Genomic DNA, 19247 nt, shown 5'->3' with positions numbered 1-19247 from the left:
CCCTACCCACAATCACCCAGTTGTCTACAGGAGCGATTGCATAGAGAAAGTGGCTCCCCATACTTATGTTAAAGGTGACAAACGTATAGTCCATGTAATAAATGCAAAGGGCTCCAGAATTCTGAATTAAGGTAACTTGATTAACAAGTAAGGGAAAGTGCTCTGCTTGAGACTTCAAATGGAGAGTTGGCTTTGAGACACACTTCTATTCATGGTTGACAATACTGACCTAAGTGAATCTCTGCTCAATAGGGTTGTCAGGTTTCCCACTATGATGGAGACCTCCAGCTGGCAAACCCCACTTCCTGCTGCTGATCAGTTGGCCAGCAGAAGAAAAATTAATTTTAAAAAAATCAATGTCAGCGTAATGGTGTGATATCCCTTCTGGTGAAAACCCGCAAGTGGCATCACACTGCTCTAGGAATCACTGTATACTCTATAGTTTTACCATGGAGTTTTTGGTGATTCCTAGAAAAGTGTGACATCACTTCCTGGTTCTCCCCTAAAGTGATATCATGCCATTACACCAGTGGCACCCCACCCCATGTTCCCTGCCAACTCCCACTGGGTGCCAGCCATTGGCTGTCAACCCTACTACTCAAACTATACATGTGCCTCATTCATGTTTATGTAGCCAAATAATCATGTGTTGCTGCTCTGATCATGGGAAGCTTTTGGAAATAAGGGATGTCAATTCTCACTTGTTTGGTGCCAGTTTGGTGTAGTGGTTAAGTGTGCAGACTCTAATCTGGGAGAATCGGGTTTGATTCCCCACTCCTCCACTTGCATCTGCTGGATGACCTTGGGCAAGCCATAGTTCTGTCAGAGCTGTCCTTGAAAGGGCAGTTCTGGAAAGAGCTCTTTCAGCCCCACCTACCTCACAGGGTGTCTGCTGTGGGGAGGGGGAGGGGAAGGGAAAGGAGATTGTAAGCCGCTATGAGACTCCAAGTGAAGGGTGGGGTATAAATTCAATCTCTTCTTCTTCCTCTTCCTCCTCTTCCTCTTCCTCCTCTTCCTCCTCTTCCTCCTCCTCTTCCTCTTCTTCCTCTTCCTCTTGTTTCCAGGCAATTTTGTTTGGTGATGTTCACTGTCAGACCTTCTGATTAAAGCACTTCTCTGGCAATTCCGACATTATATTATTTGCCATGTAAATGACTAACATTTATGAAAATATCTCACAAAGAGCTATGCATGCTAGTCTGCAACAGAGGCATGTTCATGGCTTTGTGTGCTCCAGGGTCTCTCCCTACCTTCAGAACTTGATGGAGTCTCCTCAGGTCACAACTGGTTCCAAAGTTAGCTTGGTAGATGTGTTCAAGAAGGGTAACCAGTAGCATGTGCTGGGAGTGCTCTATGGTGCTAAGCCTTTCAGCAACTGAGAGAAACTCCCTGTGAACTTCAGAAGGGTTCAGTAACAGGACTGTTCTGGGGAAAGAAAAACGAGAGCAAACAGTGAACAGCCTGATTCAGAATTTGAGAGAGACTATTTGCAGTATGTCTGGCATGGGGTCATCACTGACTGCTGTCATGATCTATGGGCTACAATCAAAGCAAGCTTTCAATCATAGGGGGGAAAAGAAGTCTAAAAACAGATTAGATTTAAAATGCCAGCAGATGGCACTGTCCTTCCATTTTACTGAGGTGTTCACTTGGATGACCAGGTTCCTTGAAAACGATATCAGCACTGTTCAAATGTTTTGGGTAGACAAGACAACTGGAGAGACAACATCTCCCCCTCCCCTCTCCCCCCCTTGCTGTCCACAGTTAACAGGTTATTGTTAGTGACTGGTCAGAGTCCAAGATTGGAGGGGGGAAATTTCATGGGTTCAAACACCCATCCCTGATCCATTTAAATTTAGTCCCACTTGTCTGTGTTCCAGAGATTATTCCAGAGCTGCATCATGGGCCTCCACTGGACTTTAGATGCTCCCCTGAGCATGTGTCAATGTCTAGAGTCCTGCTGAAGTTACACAGATTAGGACTCAAGGCAGCTAGGAGCTTGGAGATCTCCTGGGATTACAACTGATCTCCAGACTAAAGAGACCAGTTTCCCTGGAGAAAATGACTGCTTTGGGGTGGACTCTGTGCCATTACATCCCATTGAGGTCCTAATTCCAACCACACCCCAAACTCCACGAATTTCCCAACCTACAGTTGGCAACCCTAAAGGCTTTTCTGTGGTCTTATCCCAACTGAGGTACGCCTTCCCCCAGAGTTATATTCACCCTATACTTACTCTAGAATCACTGAGGCACTGAATTAAGACATTTTTATTCTCCCAAGCTTTTAGTGATTGATCTGTGTCATGCCTCTTCCTGCTTGGATTGGTGCTGATGGACTCTCTTTACTGTTCAGCCACCCCCTTCCTGGCTATTGTTACTGGTTGAATTTGTTTCTTGATTTTATAGTCAATTTCATCTGTAAATTGCCTTGGAATACTGTGACTTGACAAGTAAGGAAGGATTTTTTAAAATTAAATAATATAACTGCACCCAAGATCTTGTGTTTTATTTATTTATTTATTTATTTCTATTTATATCCCGCCCGCCCTGATTACAGGATGGCAAAACAGCAGCACTACTTACATTTCTTGGAGAGGATGAAGCCTTCCTAAAAACAGCATCCTCTGGTCTGGAGATGCTGCCCCCTAACCAGTGTGCACAGGGGGACTCTACTTTTACTCAGTGTTAAGGGGAGTTTTCTCTGCATCTGTTCAGAGACCTTTTAAATTCTAGGGCTGGGGCCTGGCACAAACAAACCCTCACATAGCAAGGTAAAGGCAAAGATTCCCTTGCTCGAAAGCCAGTCGAATCCGACTCTAGGGTTGCGGTGCTCATCTCCGTTTCAAAGCCGATAAGCCAGCGCTGTCCGAAGACGTTTCCATGGTCATGTAGCCAGCATGACTAAACACCAAGGCGCACGGAACGCTGTTACCTTCCCACCGAAGTGGTACCTATTTATCTACTTGCAATTTCTTGCTTTCGAACTGCTAGGTTGGCAGGAGCTGGAACTAGAGACGGGAGCTCACTCCGTCATGTGGCACCCGGGTCTCGAACTGCTGAACTACTGACCTTCCACAGCCTGCAGTTCAGCATCTTAACCACTTGAGCCACCGCAGCTCCTCACATAGCAAGGCCCATGGGGAAATTCAGGGAACATCCCATAATGCTCCATTCCTGAGGGAATTAATTGAAGGCAAGTACTGTTGTTGTAATACTTACATAATAGAACTTTCTGAACTCTTTGCAGACAGACCATGCTCTGCCCTCACCAGCCTTTGATAAGAAATCCCTGTAAGAAAAACAAATAAGTGGAACCTTATAGAATTTGACAGTTATTTTACCCTACTTTTTTACTTGTGGTTCCAAAACAGTTTGCCATAGCATAGCGTTAAATTTTTGAGTGGGGGGAAGTAATAAAAAACAAGAAAGAGTGCACACAGAAACAAAAAGTAACAAAAGAGCATAATCCAGCACTGAAGTCTAGGCATCACTCCCCAGCAAGTCAACTTCAAGTTAACCCAGATGCTTTGCTGAAGAAATAGTTTCTACTACGCTCTTAAAAGCCAGGAGGGAAAATACCAATCATTCCTTATGGGGGGAAGGTATTCTATAATTTCAGTACCACTACCACCAAGGCCCTCTCACGCATTGCTATCTGCCCAAAGTTGAACTGTTGTAGTACACAAAGCAAGACTTCCTCCAAAGTTTCAGCAAGTGGACAGGATGTGGTAAGTGACTGCTCTGTACAGAAAATTCAAGAGAGGAACTTTAGCTTGACCACCACAAAGTTTTCCCAACAGCAGAACCAAGGGTTAAGAAAGGCTTTTCCATGGAGAACCACTGCTGGTCAGAGCAGATGATACTGAGACAGGCAGACCAATAGTCTAACTTGATATAAGGCAGTTTTACATGTTCCACAACCCCGTGATGATTCTCTTGGACTTCCCAGTCACTGAAGTACTTCTCTGTTAGGTGCTTTTAAAAAAAAGAAAGAACACCCTTGACTGATGGTTGAACTTCAACAATGCATGACCAGGCTCAATTTGATCTCCACCCCTGTACACTTTACAGCCCAGTATGTCTACATGGAAGTCTCATTTTTTTTTAATAAAGGTTTTATTGACTCCCCTAAAAAGGGGAGGTATTTCGCTTAAAAGAAGAAATAGGAAGGGTAGACAGTGGGGGAAAGAGAAAGCTGAGTGATATATAAACTGGTAAATTAAACTGTTAGTAATGTCCAATTAATCTTCTTGGGCTTCTTCTGTGTGTTGTCAAACTTCTTTTTTTTAATCCGGTCACATGAAGTTCTCTGTTAGTATGTTAGTAATGTTCCTTTGAGTTTCTGTTAATAAAAAAGCCTCTTCTGGGCACATTCAGAACCACTTCTTTGCGTGCTGGGTACTTTTAGTGTCGCTGACGTGGAGGAGCTTCCTCTGTTGTCTTCTCCTTCCAGCTTGTTTGATCCTCCTTCGGGTTGCTGTTAACAATCTCAGTTCATGCACTGTAAATTCTCTTCCTTGCTTGCCATTACTGGAGGTCCCCAGCTTTGAGAATGGTATTAATTTCTTCGCTTTTATATCCGCTCCCAAAACTCTCTACTGGGTCCTCCTCGCAACTGTTGACTCATATAAGCGCTTGCCAGGCACTCCTCGCTGTCACAGTTCAAACTTCTCCGTTTTACAAAACTCCCGTCGGATATGGAAGTCTCATTTTTAATCATTGTTTTAGAACTGAAAAGTTATACAATATTTGTGCTTTCTTTACATTTTGCAAGTTCTAGTGCAACCCCAGGAGATGATTAACATTCATTAGTTCAACAGCTAAATTATCTTTGTGGCCACATGTATGATGTTTGATGGAGAGGGGGATAATAAAATATTTTGCAACTCTCAGGAGTATGGATGTATGGTTTACTAGGAGCCAGGCTAGAGATGGAGAGAACTAGCTAAGCACACCAGTTAGAAAAAGAATCTCATTGGCACATTCTGGTCTGTTTCCTCTTCCTTGTCAGTCTTTCTTTCAGACTGTATTTAACTGGGAGGAGTCAAGGCTCAAATCCACCTACAAATATACAACTTGAAAGATCTCACTCACGGGCAAGGAAAAGGTACTCTGTGTATGCCCATAATTGCTCTTGTTATCACTCCTGTCACCACCCAGCCTCTGGCTTCTCTATATGAGCTGCTACAGCTGGGATCCAACTGGGTTAGTAGAGACTGAGAAAAAACATGGTGGAGGCCAGGCTGCTCACCCACAAGCCAAGGTGTACTAAAAATACAGGTGAGAGTGCTGGGAAAAGAATGAAAAGTTGCTGATGGAAGGAGAAACCTGCTTCCTGCATTCTTCAGCAACCTGAGTTAACAGTTGCCAGGCATGATTTTCCATCCTTTGCATCCTCAGATATTTGATGGAGGAGTGAAATTAATGATTTCACAGGAGTGAAATTAATGATCACTGAATAATGAAATAAAGAAGGCTGAATTACCAGCCTTCACTTTTGCTATGAAATGAAGTAACCAACTCAAATTTAGTGTGTGTTTTTCCAATTGAATTTAGGGTCAGGTATCAGAAACTAGAGTCAGCAACTTGACTAGGAAACTAGAAAAGCCATACTATGTTTCTTCCCTAATTGCACAAATAGCCCCTGTCCCAAGATAGACATGAAGTTAAATCTGTTACTGCTTCAACACAGTTCTGAGCAAGCTGGCATTTTTAGAAACCTTCATCCTTTAATTGAGGAAACTGTTTAATGAGGAGCAACAAAAGGATGCCTGGCCGCACAGCCTAATCAAGAAGCTGCCACTACATAAAACAGAACAGAAGAAGTCTTATGAGTGGTGATCATCCATGGTAACCAAACCTGAACTCATTAAGCAGAGAATGCACTACAGTTCACCGATTATGTGGAGGGGTACCCTCCTTCTCGTTCTCAGCTCTCTCCTGCTCAGCTACTGTGCGCTATCTTGTTTATTTATTTATTCATAATCAAATTTATACCCCGCCCTCCCCGCAAAGCAGGCTCAGGGCGGCTTCCACAACAATACAACAATACAAGATAAAAGCATAAATAATACAGAATTAAAACACGACAATTAAAATAATGCATTACAAATGTTTCAAAGTACTGGCAGCAGGTAAGATAAACCAATGAGATGTATTCAAATAAAGTGCTTTGATGTTATTCCACATAGGTGTTTGAATGTTATATTGCTCATTCTTGAGGCAGCTGCTGATGTCAACATTACGGGCCGTGCACTAAGACGGTAGCGGATCTTAGTTATATGCCTGGCAGAAGAACTCCGTCTTGCAGGCCCTGTGGAACTGTGAAAGCTCCCGCAGGGCCCTGATCTCCTCCGGGAGCTTGTTCTACCAGGTAGGGGCCACCACCGAGAAGACCCGGCCCTAGTAGCCTGGCCTCCCTAGGGCCAGGGAGGGTCAACCGATTTTGAGACCCAGACCATAGTGCTCTCTGGGGTATATATGGGGAAAGGCGGTCCTGTAGGTATGTTGGACCCTGGCCACGTAGGGCTTTAAAGGTAAGAACCAGCACTTTGAAGTGGATTCGGTATACTATTGGCAGCCAGTACAGTGTCCTCAGCACAGGCTGGATGTGCTCCCATCTAGGGAGACCCATCAACAGCCTGGCCATGTCATTCTGCACTAGCTGCAGCTTCCGGATCCATGACAAAGGCAGCCCCATGTAGAGAGCATTACAGTAGTCTAGTCTTGAGGTAACCATCGCATGGATCACTGTAGCCAGGTCAGCACAGTCAAGGAAGGGAACCAACTGCCTAATCAGCCTCAGATGATAGAAGGCCAACTTGGCAGTGGCAGCTACCTGGGCGAAATCCAGGAGAACTTCCAAAACTCCGAACCTCTGATGCTGGGACCAATGAGCCCCCCCAAAGGTCAGGAGTGGGATCCCCAACCCCGAACCACCCCGACCCAGGCACAGGACCTCCGTCTTCACTGGATTCAGCTTCAGCCAACTCAGTCTGAGCCACCCAGCCACGGCCTGCAAAGCACCATCCAGATCATCTGGTCTGGAGTCCGAATGGCCGCATCAGATAGAGCTGGGTGCCATCAGCATACTGGTGACATCACAGCCCATACCTCCGGGCAATCTGGGCAAGCGGGTGCCTCCTGGACTGCTGTTCCCCTAGTGCCACCCTTTGTCCCTGACCTTGAAGAAAGGAGGCAAATCATTGCAAGGTGAGCCCCCTAATCCCCACGTCGGCGAGACAGTGGACTAGTAGCTGATGGTCGACCATGTCAAATGCGGCTGACAGATCTAACAACAACAGCACTGTCATTCCGCCTCGATCTAGATGCCTCCGGAGGTCGTCAGTCAGAGTGACCAGCACCGTCTCCGTCCCATGACCCAGGCGAAAGCCAGACTGGAAGGGATCTAACACAGAAGCATCATCCAGAAAACCCTGCAGCTGTATTGCCACCGCCCTCTCAATCAATTTGCCCAAATAAGGCAAATTGGAGATCGGCTGGTATTAGCCAATTCAGCCGGATCTAGAGATGGTTTTTTCAAGAGAGGGTGGACCATCGCTTCCTTGAGTGTCCCAGGGAATTGCCCCTCTAAGAGGGACTTGTTGATAATCTCCCTTAGGGCACCTCGAAACCCCTCATGGCCAGATTTAATAAACCAGGAGGGGCACGGATTAAGACTGCAAGAGGTTGGGCGCACAGCTGCGAGCAAGCTGTCACCTTCCTCCAGGCTGAGAGGGCTGAAGCGATCCAGAATCGAACCTGAAGATGTGCAATGGGCCTCAAGCTCACTCACTGTATCAAGTGTTGTGGGGAGGTTGTGGCGGAGCACCACAACTTTATCTGCAAAATAGCTTGCAAAAGCCTCACAGCCAATGTCCAATTCACTAGCATTTGGTCTGCCCTGTGGCAGAGCTGTTATTGACCAAATTGTCCTAAATAATTAGGCTGGGCGAGAGCTAGCGGACGCAATCACCACTGCATAGAAAACCTTCTTTGTGGCTTTGACCGCCATCTCATAGGCTTTCATAAATGTCCTATAAGATGATCTTGTTGCTTCGTCTCGAGTTTGACGCCACCGTCTCTCTAGCCATCTGAGCTCTCACTTCATCAGCCATAACTCCTGGGTATACCAAGGAGCCAGCTTAGTGCGGGGGTGTAGAGGGTGCCGTGGAGCGATCTCGTCAATGGCAGCAGAGAGCAGGCTATTCCAGTCCTCTGCAAGCTCATCCAACAAGCCGCCAGGGGGCATCAGATCCCGCAGGGCCATCTGGAGCTGCACTGGGTCCATCTGGCTCCGTGGGCGAGGCAAAATATGCTCACCGCCTAAACTTGTAGATGTTCCAGCTGCAGTTTACACGGCTGGGAAAGTTAACGGCTTTTCTGCTATGCCCGCTTGCTTTGCCGTGTGCGCGAGATATACCCATTGGCTCATGCTTACAGGGGGAATGTTTGATTTCACTATAAGTCAGAGGCCCTAGTACTGATGGCCATTCCTGACACAAGCTGTACACGTGTTCTTTAGTACTGGATCCACTAATAAACAGTTATCCTCTTCTGAAGCCCTGTGTGGTGTGACCTGACTAAGAAGCCTGACAGTTACTCATTCAAAGACCAAACGTACCTTAAAGGATCTGAACGGGTTCTCTGTTGCTACTGAGTCATTCATCCCCTCAAGTGAAAGATAAGGATGGGAGAACAACAGAGAGTAACTGCATCCAATTTGTCAGGCAAATGGACTTAACACAAGAATAAATTCTACCCCTGGAATGGAAACTAATTAGCTTACAAAAACAATGCGGTGTAGTGCCTAGGAGTGTCGGATCTCAACACTCTGATTAAAACCTTGCCTCCATCATGAATTCGCTAGATGGCTTCAGAAAACCAATATTCTCTCAGCTTCATACTCAAACCCCATCTAAAGTATGGTGATAATGCTGTCCTACATATCTGTTACAAGGAGTACACTGACACTGCATGACAAGTGCTTTGAACATACAAAAAGTATCATATAAGTGCCAAGGACTTGTAATCATTTAAATATTGTAGTGTGAAAGTGGAGACCATCAGGAAGATTCTCTGTGCCAGGACTCTGCATAGTTTATGCTTAGAACATTCTAATCCACATCCTTGCAGTGTCTGCCCACCTGTGGGGTTGCAGAAAGGTGGCACACAGATTCACATAGGCTGTGCATGAGCCAACTTTTAAATGTCATGCCTAATGCCTAGGAAAGGTGACATAGGCAAGTTCTTTTTGGGCAGCCTCCACGTGATACAATCATGTTTAAAACCAACTGTTAGCATGAATGCCTGACAATTATTACCTTTCTGGCAACATCCCTTGCGTGTCATATACAGGCTGCTACATTCCGTAATGTAGTGTGAACTTCATGACTGACCATACAATTCAGTAAAAGTATCAGAGCAGTTTTAGGCATCTCTGTCATCTCTCACAAGGGAGGAAGATTGGAAACATTTTTGGACCAGTAGTATGAGATCTGGGCTGAGGTTCTGTTTCACTGTTGCAGACATTTAGCCTGGCTGGGGCACCAAAGCTTTGGTGCAGGCTGAATGAAAGGAGCCAAATGACTCTGGGCTCTTAGCTTATGGTTCAGAGTGGATCCAGGACCATCCCAGGAGTTGAATTTGTACTGAAGATAGTTGCTTTACTCTAAATTGTATTTGGGGAAGGGCTGTAAGGTATTTTGATTCCCCAGCAAAATTAAGAGCAGGACATAAATACCAGCACAAAATCTCTCAAATAAAAAAATCAACTAACTTCAATCAGCATTGCAAAGATCTGGGGGATCCATTTGTGATTGAGAACATGGCTTCCTACCTGGGGCTTTGAGCTCGTTGTCAATAAAGGTCAGCAATTCCTGGCAGATACCGCAGTATGGCATGGGCCAAGTGAGGAAATCACGGTAGGTCTGCCTGGCTCTCCAAAGCAGGTCAGAATTGGAAGGGAAGTGGGAGGTCTGTCAAGAGAATAGAAATGGCCTAAAACATCACATTTGGCATTATGGTGACCATTCATAACAGATCCCTCTGTCATGTTCTTTCAGATGTGGAGATTCATGGGCTACAGCCATGTGTCAGCTGACACCACTGAGGCCAAATAACTTACACATGAACATTACGAGGAAACAACTGAAGATAAGCTATAGGATGACATTTTGTCAGTTGTTAAGGTGCTACTGGACTCCTGTTTTCTATTGCTATAGGATGACATGTCTACTTTATGCAGCTGTTGCTGATACTGCCTGGGAAACAACTAGATGCATTGAAAAAACCCAGCAGTGAGGACTGGGCCCAGAAGTATGGGACAAATGAGTGGCCAGCAGCAAAGGAAGGCCACTTATGGAATCTTGCACATCTCCCCAAAGCCTGGAGCCAGAATTGGATCCACATTACTCCTCCCCATGTACACAGCATTATTTTTTTTTAACTAAATGTCATTAGGGAGTTGTTGGAGAGGCCTGTGGGCTGTTGATAGCCATTCATCTCCTGTAACAGATAATGATACCCTCACTGGTTTTTATTTTTTAAAAAGCTGTAGTGATGCAAAGAAAGTGCCTGCCTGGGGGCTGAGCATACCAAATGCAGCACCAGAACTTACACACAGGACAGCTGAACTGAAGAGCAAGGCCAGTGGAATAAATAGATCATAGTCACATTTCTCTTGGACCTGCAGAAAGGAGTAGAAGGGAAATGAGATTAGATAAGCAGAAAGACGAGACCTCCAAAGCCATAGGGATCCAGAAGTTCTGGAAGATGACAGGGATGGGACTTAGCATGACAGCCATTCCGTTTTAACACCATCTGGCTCTAGCACATGTGAATGGCGAGTGATATGAGGATTCTAATGGGGCAGAGCCAGAAGAAGGAAAACTAAAGATACAGATGGGGAAGGAGAGTAAGAGAAGAATGAGGGAAAAGCAAGTTTGAATATATTTTGATACAGCACTAGTAAATAAATGTTAAGAGTTAGTCATTAACACATTTTTAAAGTGTTGTATAAAAGTACAGAAATGTCCATATTAACCAGTGTCTCTGCCTCTTTCACACACATAAGAAGTTTTAAGACCATGCAGGCTCTGACCCTCACATTTCTATGCAGCTTTAAACATTCCCTGGATCCAGTGACAATCCCACATGGTGACTTTTTGAACCTAACCACACCACCTTGAGCTGTTTGTCCAGTTAATCCTCCTGAGCATGTGGGATGTCCCTGGAGTCCACTGACAGCAAGGACACCCTCCACAGCGCAAGTGACAATGCAGCTAGATAAGAAGAGTCGTGATATAGAGAGTCACAAGGCTGCCATAATATTAAAAGTAACAACATATGGCTTGACCCTGAGTTCTTACAACAGTGGCTTGCTTTCAGCTCAACTGCACAAGGAATCTTGATCAAAAGTCCTCATCCTACTCCATCTTTTCCAGCTACATGACGTATCTTATGGGGTTGCCAACTCCAGGTTGGAAAATTTCTGGAGATTTTGGATTTGAGCCCTGAGAGAGACATCAGCAGGACATAATGCCATACAGTCTACTCTCCAGAGTTGTCATTTTCTCCAAGGGGAATCTGAAGATCGGTTGTAATTCTGGGAGCTCTCCAGGCCCCACCAGGAGGTTGGCAACCCTTTATGTCTACTTAACACAGCAGTTGCTGAACTTATTCTCTTACGAACAGTTCCTTGAGACTGACCTCTCCCATTGATCCTTCCAACTAGACAAAGTAGATACTTGATGGTAGAGAGAGAGAAGGTAGCCAGTCTGGCCCCAGGGAAAGAATTTGGCCAAGGGAACCACAAGGGACAATACATTATTAGCATATGGCCAGTAAATTAACATTGTTAGCACCCATCCAAATGAGAGATGCTGGGGCTAAGTGTCAGGTCCCCAGCTAATTCACTCTCCACACACACTATTGGCAGTGTAATGCTTTATTAGAGATATGATTGTTGTGGGCTTTTGTTAGGACTGCGGAAAAAACGTGGGAACATACAGGTTATAGGTAAAACCCAAAAATTCCATTCATAACCACATCATGCCTACTCCCTAGCGTTTCTATGCAACATGGACAGATATATGAGGCCCTATTCTAACCTAGGCTGGCATAGAGATCTCCAAGGTCAGTCTCATGGGAACGAGAGACACTTAGGGCGTGCTTCAAGATTGTTACAGCACCTACTCCCATGCACTCCAATAACACTCCCCTCCTAGAAATTTAACATGACAAGCGAGGGTAAAGGAAACAGGTCTGGAAGGAATCAAAAGTTAAAAAGTCAGGCCGAGCTTGACACTAAGTTCATCACTGTGTAAGACAAGGAAGCTGGACTAGATAGATTATTGGTCTGATCCAGCAGGGTTCTTAATAGGATTTTTGAGAGGCACATCTAGAACAAGAAAAGATCCAGCTCAGAAAATTAAATAAAATATGCAGGGCCCATGGTAAAATGCACACTGGGTGATCTCAGGGAGAAAACGGGGAAGCCCCTCATATAATTCCTCTTTGCTAGCATTTGCATTTTAAGTAGAAGAGCTATACACTATGATGTACACACTAGAAGCTGTCTACCACTTCTCCTCTTCATAGGAAATTACTAGATCTTACTTTAAACATTGGTGAGTAACAACCAGACAGGTCAGTACAAAACCAGCTACTAATGAAAAACAGCAGTAGACTTTCCAATTATTATACAAGGTCTTAGTTCTCAGGTGGGAGGGATCATTCCATATCATATAAGCATGGGTGTGATTTTCCTGCTCTTGCAAGACCCCATAACATTGTAACACAAATTGGCTCTGCAGCAGGTGGCTCCATTCTCTTCTTCATGCAGACACTCACCTGTTGCTCGCTGCAGAGATCTTCACACTCTGAGCCACACTTCTATTTTTAGGACACAAAAGAATAGAATAGCCAGGGCAAATAGCAGGAAGTCACACTGCCTGGCAAGAATTTTAAAAAGAAAAATACGGGGTCGATCTATCACAGGAAGAACATGTATACTAACCCCCCTTGCAGCAACCTGGCTGTGACCCCCATTTCAGACAGAAGCACGGCCAGCCTTCTCAAGTCACAAAGCTGAGATCTCCCTTCCTGATCCTTCTCACCCCACAATAGTCAGCAGACAATGGAGTATTGGGTGGGAGACAATTGCTCAATAGCAGAGAGGCCATGCTCTAGTCAGGAAATCGCAAACATCCACTTGACTATCAGGCTGCTGACCCAGGTGCCAAGAACTCATTGTCTTCCTTCACAGCTCTGCTCTCCAGCCTGCAGCTCCGACACAACAGAACTGGAGCCAACCGACTCCGAAATGCTCGACCACTGCAAGTTCTTGCCCAGCATCTGCATTGCTAAGCAAGGAATAAACACTGGTCTTAAGGTATTTTGGCCCTTTGCAAGGATGGGAGGAATCCAAACGATGCCTCTTTCAACAGTAAAAAATGCCACAATAATGATTAAATCAGATACCTGACAATTTACTGTCCTTTAATGGTGCACCAAATCTACTATCAAGCCAGGTGATGCTTTCTAAAAGGCAAAGCCAGCTCCAGCAGGAGTCAGCCCACACAGGGACAAGTAAGTTGGGAGGCATTCAAAATGGAACCAGTATCTGCCTCCATGTTGGATTCTAAGAATACAAAATGTAATATGGCTCAAAAAAATTGTGTCCAAACACCTAATTCTCTTTTCTTACAAAATAATGAGCCTCAAAAGGGCCTAAAATTGGTGATTTCCTCCATGACATGGCGGGCACCATTCAGGAATGAAATCTACTTCATGTAAAAACCTGTGTTTCCACTGCAGTGCTGCAAAGAACTAAAAAACAAAACCTGTTAAAATCAGAGCATGTTAAAAAGCAAAGATCCAAACAAACAAACAAACAAAAAGCTGAAAGTCAATGAGCTTTCATTCAACACAAGGCATGATAAAATCAGCCACTCTTCTCATTCAGACTCATTCAGGTGGTGGGCTCTCCTTCTTTGGAGGTTTTCAAACAGAGGCTAGATGGCCATCTGACAGAAATACTGATTCTGTGAGCTTAGGCAGATCATGAGAGGGAGGGTAGGAAGGGTTGCATCAGTGCTTAGTTCTTGTGGCCCTTTCTTACATGCCCAGGGAAATGCTGATCACCACATTGGGGTCAGGAAGCAATCTTTCCCCAGGCCAGTTTGGCTGGGGATCCTGGAGATTTTTTGTTATCTTCTGGGCATGGAACAGGGGTGACTGGGGGGGGGAGGTATTTGTGAATTTCCTGTATTGTGCAGGGGATTGGACTAGATGACCCTGGGATCCCTTTCAACTCTATGACTCATATGGAAGACATCCCCTGTTCCAAATGTGCTCTGATGTCAGGCTGGCTGAAAACTACCATCATGCATGTACTTCATCTCCCCCTCCCCAATTTACCTCTTCTGTCTTTTGCAGGATTTTCTCCAGAAGGATGAGGTAGTTCCCTGCATCACGACTAACCAGCTCCTGAAGGCTCCAGCAATTCAGACAAAGCCCAGCTAACAAAGAAAGCAAATACAGAGAGTCATCAAATGACACAGCCAGCCTATGTTCAAAAGGGTTCATAGCCCTTACTGCAGAAGAGTCCCAAGTGCCTACATCAGAGAATGAAAACCGATGATCAAGTATACTATGTATATATTTACACTGTGCATACCTCAGAAGAAGAGGGCTGTTATATAGTTCCCTTTTGTTTGTGGGAGGCTGGGTGACCCACAAGATGACAAGCTGTCAAGGCACTGGGAAAGGTAGGAGGAGCCCCCTGTATTTCTGTATGAAACAGCAAGTCATGGAAGGATAGTAAGACTATGGGAGGGGTTAGGGAGATGCTGATGGTTCCTTCTTGCTGTTTATGCCTAACTTGTGGGAAAACATCTATCTTTGAAGGGAAAGTAGGTTCTGTCTGTCCTGTTAATGGAGCTAATAATTTCTGCTCATGCTCAGCATTTAATCACATGTAACACCTTTTCAGTGATCTCTGTTTGTGATTGCCCCAAAGTGTGTAGCGAGTTGTTTCCATGTTGCGCCACCCTTCAGCTAAGCAACTAGTGTTGACAATGATACAGCATATGATCGTGCACAGATGCTTTGCTTAAGGTCCCATCATTCACAGGTACCAGGGCTAGAAAAGATATTCTGAGACCGTGGAGACATGTTGCCAGTCAGTGGCAGATTATTGGCTAGATGGACTGGGGTTCTGACCCAGTATATTACCTTGTACATGTTCATTGCCCATTTATATACAGACCTCCTTCAGAAATGGTGCCAAAATAGTTAGTTTCCCTGCAGTGGTTTTAGAAGTTGTTGATTCCAAGCTATGAACTGCCTTTTATTTAAGAGAAGAGTTGAGAAAGGAAATGCTAACCTTAGAAGCTGGCTGAAGGAGGCAGCACCCACAGGAGCAGCAAGCAGGTCTTTGCAAAGAATGAAATGTGATTCTGAGAAAAACACCCTGAGCCATATCTGTACTAAGTTGTTTGCAGCAATGTGGGTAGTCACCCAGCTGTAGGTGTGATACTGTAGTGTTTGTTGACACTCTTGAGGCTGCATCCAGGCGACAAGCTTCTTCTGCAGCTGATTTAGTACCTTAGTACAAACCCAAGGTGGGGGATAAAAGAACCTCAAAGAACAGGTGTTAGCTAGCTTAGGGGTTCTCGGCTGTACCACCCATGCTGATCCTGCCTGTCTTTGGGCAGGACTACCATCAGGCAGTGCCATGGATCAGTACATGATATGGCATGCATATGCTGCATCAGTGTGCCATTTAAAAAGGAAAACAGATACCCACACACACACCTGGAACCCTACGAATTCAGTACAAAAGGGAAATATACAAGTGTGCATTGGATCTGAACTGCAGCACCTCTCTTCTTTTTACCACGTCACTGGACAAGTGGTTTCCATTAGGAGGCTAGGGGTCAGTTCCACTGTAACATTTTCTACATGTGACTTGTTAGGAAAACAGGTAACATGAGAATAAAGGGTTTTTGTATGGTGTGCGAGAACTTTCATGTTCTCATATGCAACTGTACAAAAATTCAGGATCAGCAGTTCCTGGTATAGCCAGCAAGGCTCCAGCAACAACACGAATAGGGGAACATGCTGGAGAGTGGGCTTTTCCTGTTCTACTGGTGGCGTGGCTCCTGGTCACACATCTCCACCATCCCCTATAATAATTGCATAACAGTGTTGCAAGACATGCAAGAAGTCTCAGATGTGTTCAAAGGCCACTATGCAAAGAACTTGCTTTCTAGCATGCAAAAATATAGAAATGAGGGATACACAGAAAGGGTGTGCAGCCTGGAAGTCCTGAACTGAAAATACACATGAAAATAACTTTTAGGTTGTTACTGTGATTTCTGGAACAGTAAACATAAATCAGGGATTCTTTCGCATTATGAAAAATAACCCCTGGGGAAAAAAATCAGTTTTTTTCGTGTTTGAGTGCTTACCATCAGCAGCAGGCATCTTGTTTTTATTTGATTCTCCTGATTTCTTGAGCAACAGCATTTCCCCTTTCCAATTGGATCTTTATAAGTGATCAGGAGAGTACTCTCAGCCAATCAACACTGGAGAAAAACTCCAGAGAAGGACACCCAACATGAAACAATTGGATGATCTATTCATCACATGCAGTAACACACACATATCCTCTATTTTTTTAAAAAAAAAACTGAGCTATTTTCAAAGATTGCAATGACAGGGTGGTGAAAGAAGTTTTATGCAAATGAAGTTCATCACATGCAGTAACACACACATATCCTTTAAAAAAAAACAACTGAGCTATTTTCAAAGATTGTAATGACAGTGTGGTGAAAGAAGTTTTATGCAAATGAAGCCTTCTGTACTTTGTGAAAGGAGATAACAGACCACAAAAAGAAGGACAGCAAATGCTAGGGTTGCCAGGTCCCCTCGTCATTCTGGCAGGGGAATTTGGGGGACTTTCCAGGGGTGGGCTGGGATGCCCCCAAGCCCCACCCCCAAGAGCAGCCAACCCCTCTCCCTCCCCTCCTACCAGATTTAAAGGGCTTCAGCTGATAGACGGTTTGCCTGCTGATCAGGTGGCCCTTTAAATCTTTCAAGAGGGAGGGAGAGGGGCTGTTGCTGGCTGCACGCTCCACTTGCAAAAAGAGACTTTAAAGGGTCTTTTTGCGAGCACAGTGTACGAACGGCAACAGCCCCTCTCCCTCACTCCTGAAAGATTTAAAGGGCCCTCCAGCTGATCGGCGGGCCATGTGCTTCCTGTCAATCACACGAAGCCCTTTAAATCTTGCAGGAGGGGAAGGAGAGGGGTGACTGTGGGTGATCACTCTTGGGGGAAGGGCTTGGAGCCCCCCAAAACAGGGGAACCCCCTCCCAGACCTGGGGGCTGGCAACCCTAGCAAATGCAGAGTTTTCAGTGGAAAAGAAGAAAAAAATGTCATCCAGTCACTGTAAGACTGTATAAAGAAACTGGAGGCAGCCAGTGGCCCCTGGTCTCCTGTCAGGCCACTGCCATTTCCCCCCAATAGGAAACAGTGGAGAGATGTGCACTGAGAGGCACCTGTTTCTGCGTTCTGTAACACTGAACCCCTTTGTCCACTTTGCTTGAACCTTAGAAGGGCTTTAAATTAGATGATGGACAATGTTCTTTAAAAAATTGTCACCATTATCTTTTTAAAAAGCTGCACCAGGTCCACAAGTTGGTTCACCCACTGAAAATAATGGTCCTGAAATCCCAGAACCTAAAACAAAACAACAAAACATGGATTTGAATCCTGAACTAGTACCGTCCTACCTAAAAATCAGGAATAAGCAGTCAAGGTGTTCTCCTTGAATCCTAGATTCAAACTTATGATGAAACTTTTCTCAAAGCACACCCTTAATGCACAGTGCTATACTAATCTGGGCAGCATAGAAAACGTTCCTCATTTAAGAGAAAAGTCAAGAAGTGTGGGGTGGCAGCAATCCCTGAGAGAAAGATGAGGAGAGTATAACTTGGAGTCTCTCCCCCCATCTCCATATAAGTATTCTTGATTCTTACCCCCTCAGAACTTTGAGGCATTGGGAGAAAAATTCCAAAATTATGACCAGGCTATAGTGCGACACTGCTCAAGCTTCCAGCTCTAGTCTTCAGCTCCCACTCAGTGTGTGTCCTTCCCACTCTTCCAGTTGGACCTGCTTCCAACTCCCTCTTCCTGTTATCCTTTCAAACCGACCAGTGTTCAACAACTCTGAAGCAGATATTTAAGAATATCTACTTTTAAAGCTAAACTGCCATGACATTCCCTATATTCCCTAAGCTGTTAATGAGATGTTTTTGCTAACTGATGGTTGGTTGGGCTTGCAAGTGCTTTTCCTAGAAAGAGAAATGGGGGCAGTTAAGAAAGAAAAGGGGCTAACTAGGACTTGTTGATTAACTGTGGATCTCCCCCTCCATTCGTTTATAGTTTACATATGCAAAAATGTCACTACGACTAGGAATCCAGGGGCATCTAGAAATGCCAGGAGATTTAAAAAAATAATAATCCAGATATGTCTCTGTTGTAGATTGGTGGAGGGGGAGAGAAGATTCAGATAATCCCTGCAACAGTCACTGTGGAGTTAGTTACTTACCTGTCCAAGTACTAGCAGAGATCATGTTTTTGCTGAGGCCATGGAGGCACCTCTCCAATGCATGGTGGATCCTGTCCTCAGTGCATGTTGTGTGCTGCATTTTAGATCATCACCTGGGCAGAAAATGTTTAACAAAGAAACAATGGGATTAGCCAGAGCTACAGGGAAAACCTAAAATAAACCCAGATAAAGAGCTAATTTCCTACTTGTTTGTTTATGACTTCAGTCATTTAAGAATCCAAAAACTGAACTAATAAGGAAACTGCCATTTTCTTCAGTTTGATTCCTCATATAACCTAGAACAAGGTGGCAGAAACAAGAAACTGTCTGAGGATCCCCACCAACCAGAGTCACAAGCTCTGGCACAGCTGTCCTTGAAAAAGAGCAGTTTGTGTCAGAGTTCTCTCAGCCCCACCCACCTCACAGGGTGTCTGTTGTGGGGAGGGGAAGGGAAAGGAGTTTGTAAGCCGCTCTGAGACTCCAAGTGAAGGGCGGGGTATAAATCCAATCTCTCCTCTTCCTCTTCTTCTTCTTCTTCTTTAAATTCACAAAAGTTTTGAAAAGAGGAGTGTCTATAGCCAAGCTTCCCTCTTCTATCCTTTTGAGTATCAATGCATCCCCAGTCCT

The 19247-nt window shown here is 44.8% G+C and overlaps 1 protein-coding gene across 1 annotated transcript in view; it reads right to left on the bottom strand.

Annotated features, from left to right (window-relative positions):
• The window catches only part of PIK3R5 (phosphoinositide-3-kinase regulatory subunit 5), a 62215-nt gene extending 43495 nt beyond the window's left edge, over nt 1–18720 (bottom strand). The window contains exons 1-6 of the mRNA XM_015427191.1: nt 18621–18720; nt 14424–14524; nt 10621–10689; nt 9841–9979; nt 3222–3291; nt 1251–1425 (exon numbers count right to left, since the gene is read on the bottom strand). Of these exons, the coding sequence (XP_015282677.1) occupies nt 1251–1425; nt 3222–3291; nt 9841–9979; nt 10621–10689; nt 14424–14524; nt 18621–18720 (654 nt within the window). The remainder of the gene's footprint in view (nt 1–1250; nt 1426–3221; nt 3292–9840; nt 9980–10620; nt 10690–14423; nt 14525–18620) is intronic.
• Nucleotides 18721–19247: the final 527 nt, after the last annotated feature.

This window comes from Gekko japonicus, unplaced genomic scaffold, assembly GCF_001447785.1.
Source record: "Gekko japonicus isolate JY-2015 unplaced genomic scaffold, Gekko_japonicus_V1.1 scaffold876, whole genome shotgun sequence".
NCBI lineage: Eukaryota > Metazoa > Chordata > Lepidosauria > Squamata > Gekkonidae > Gekko > Gekko japonicus.
This window is presented reverse-complemented; position numbering and strand designations above follow the sequence as displayed.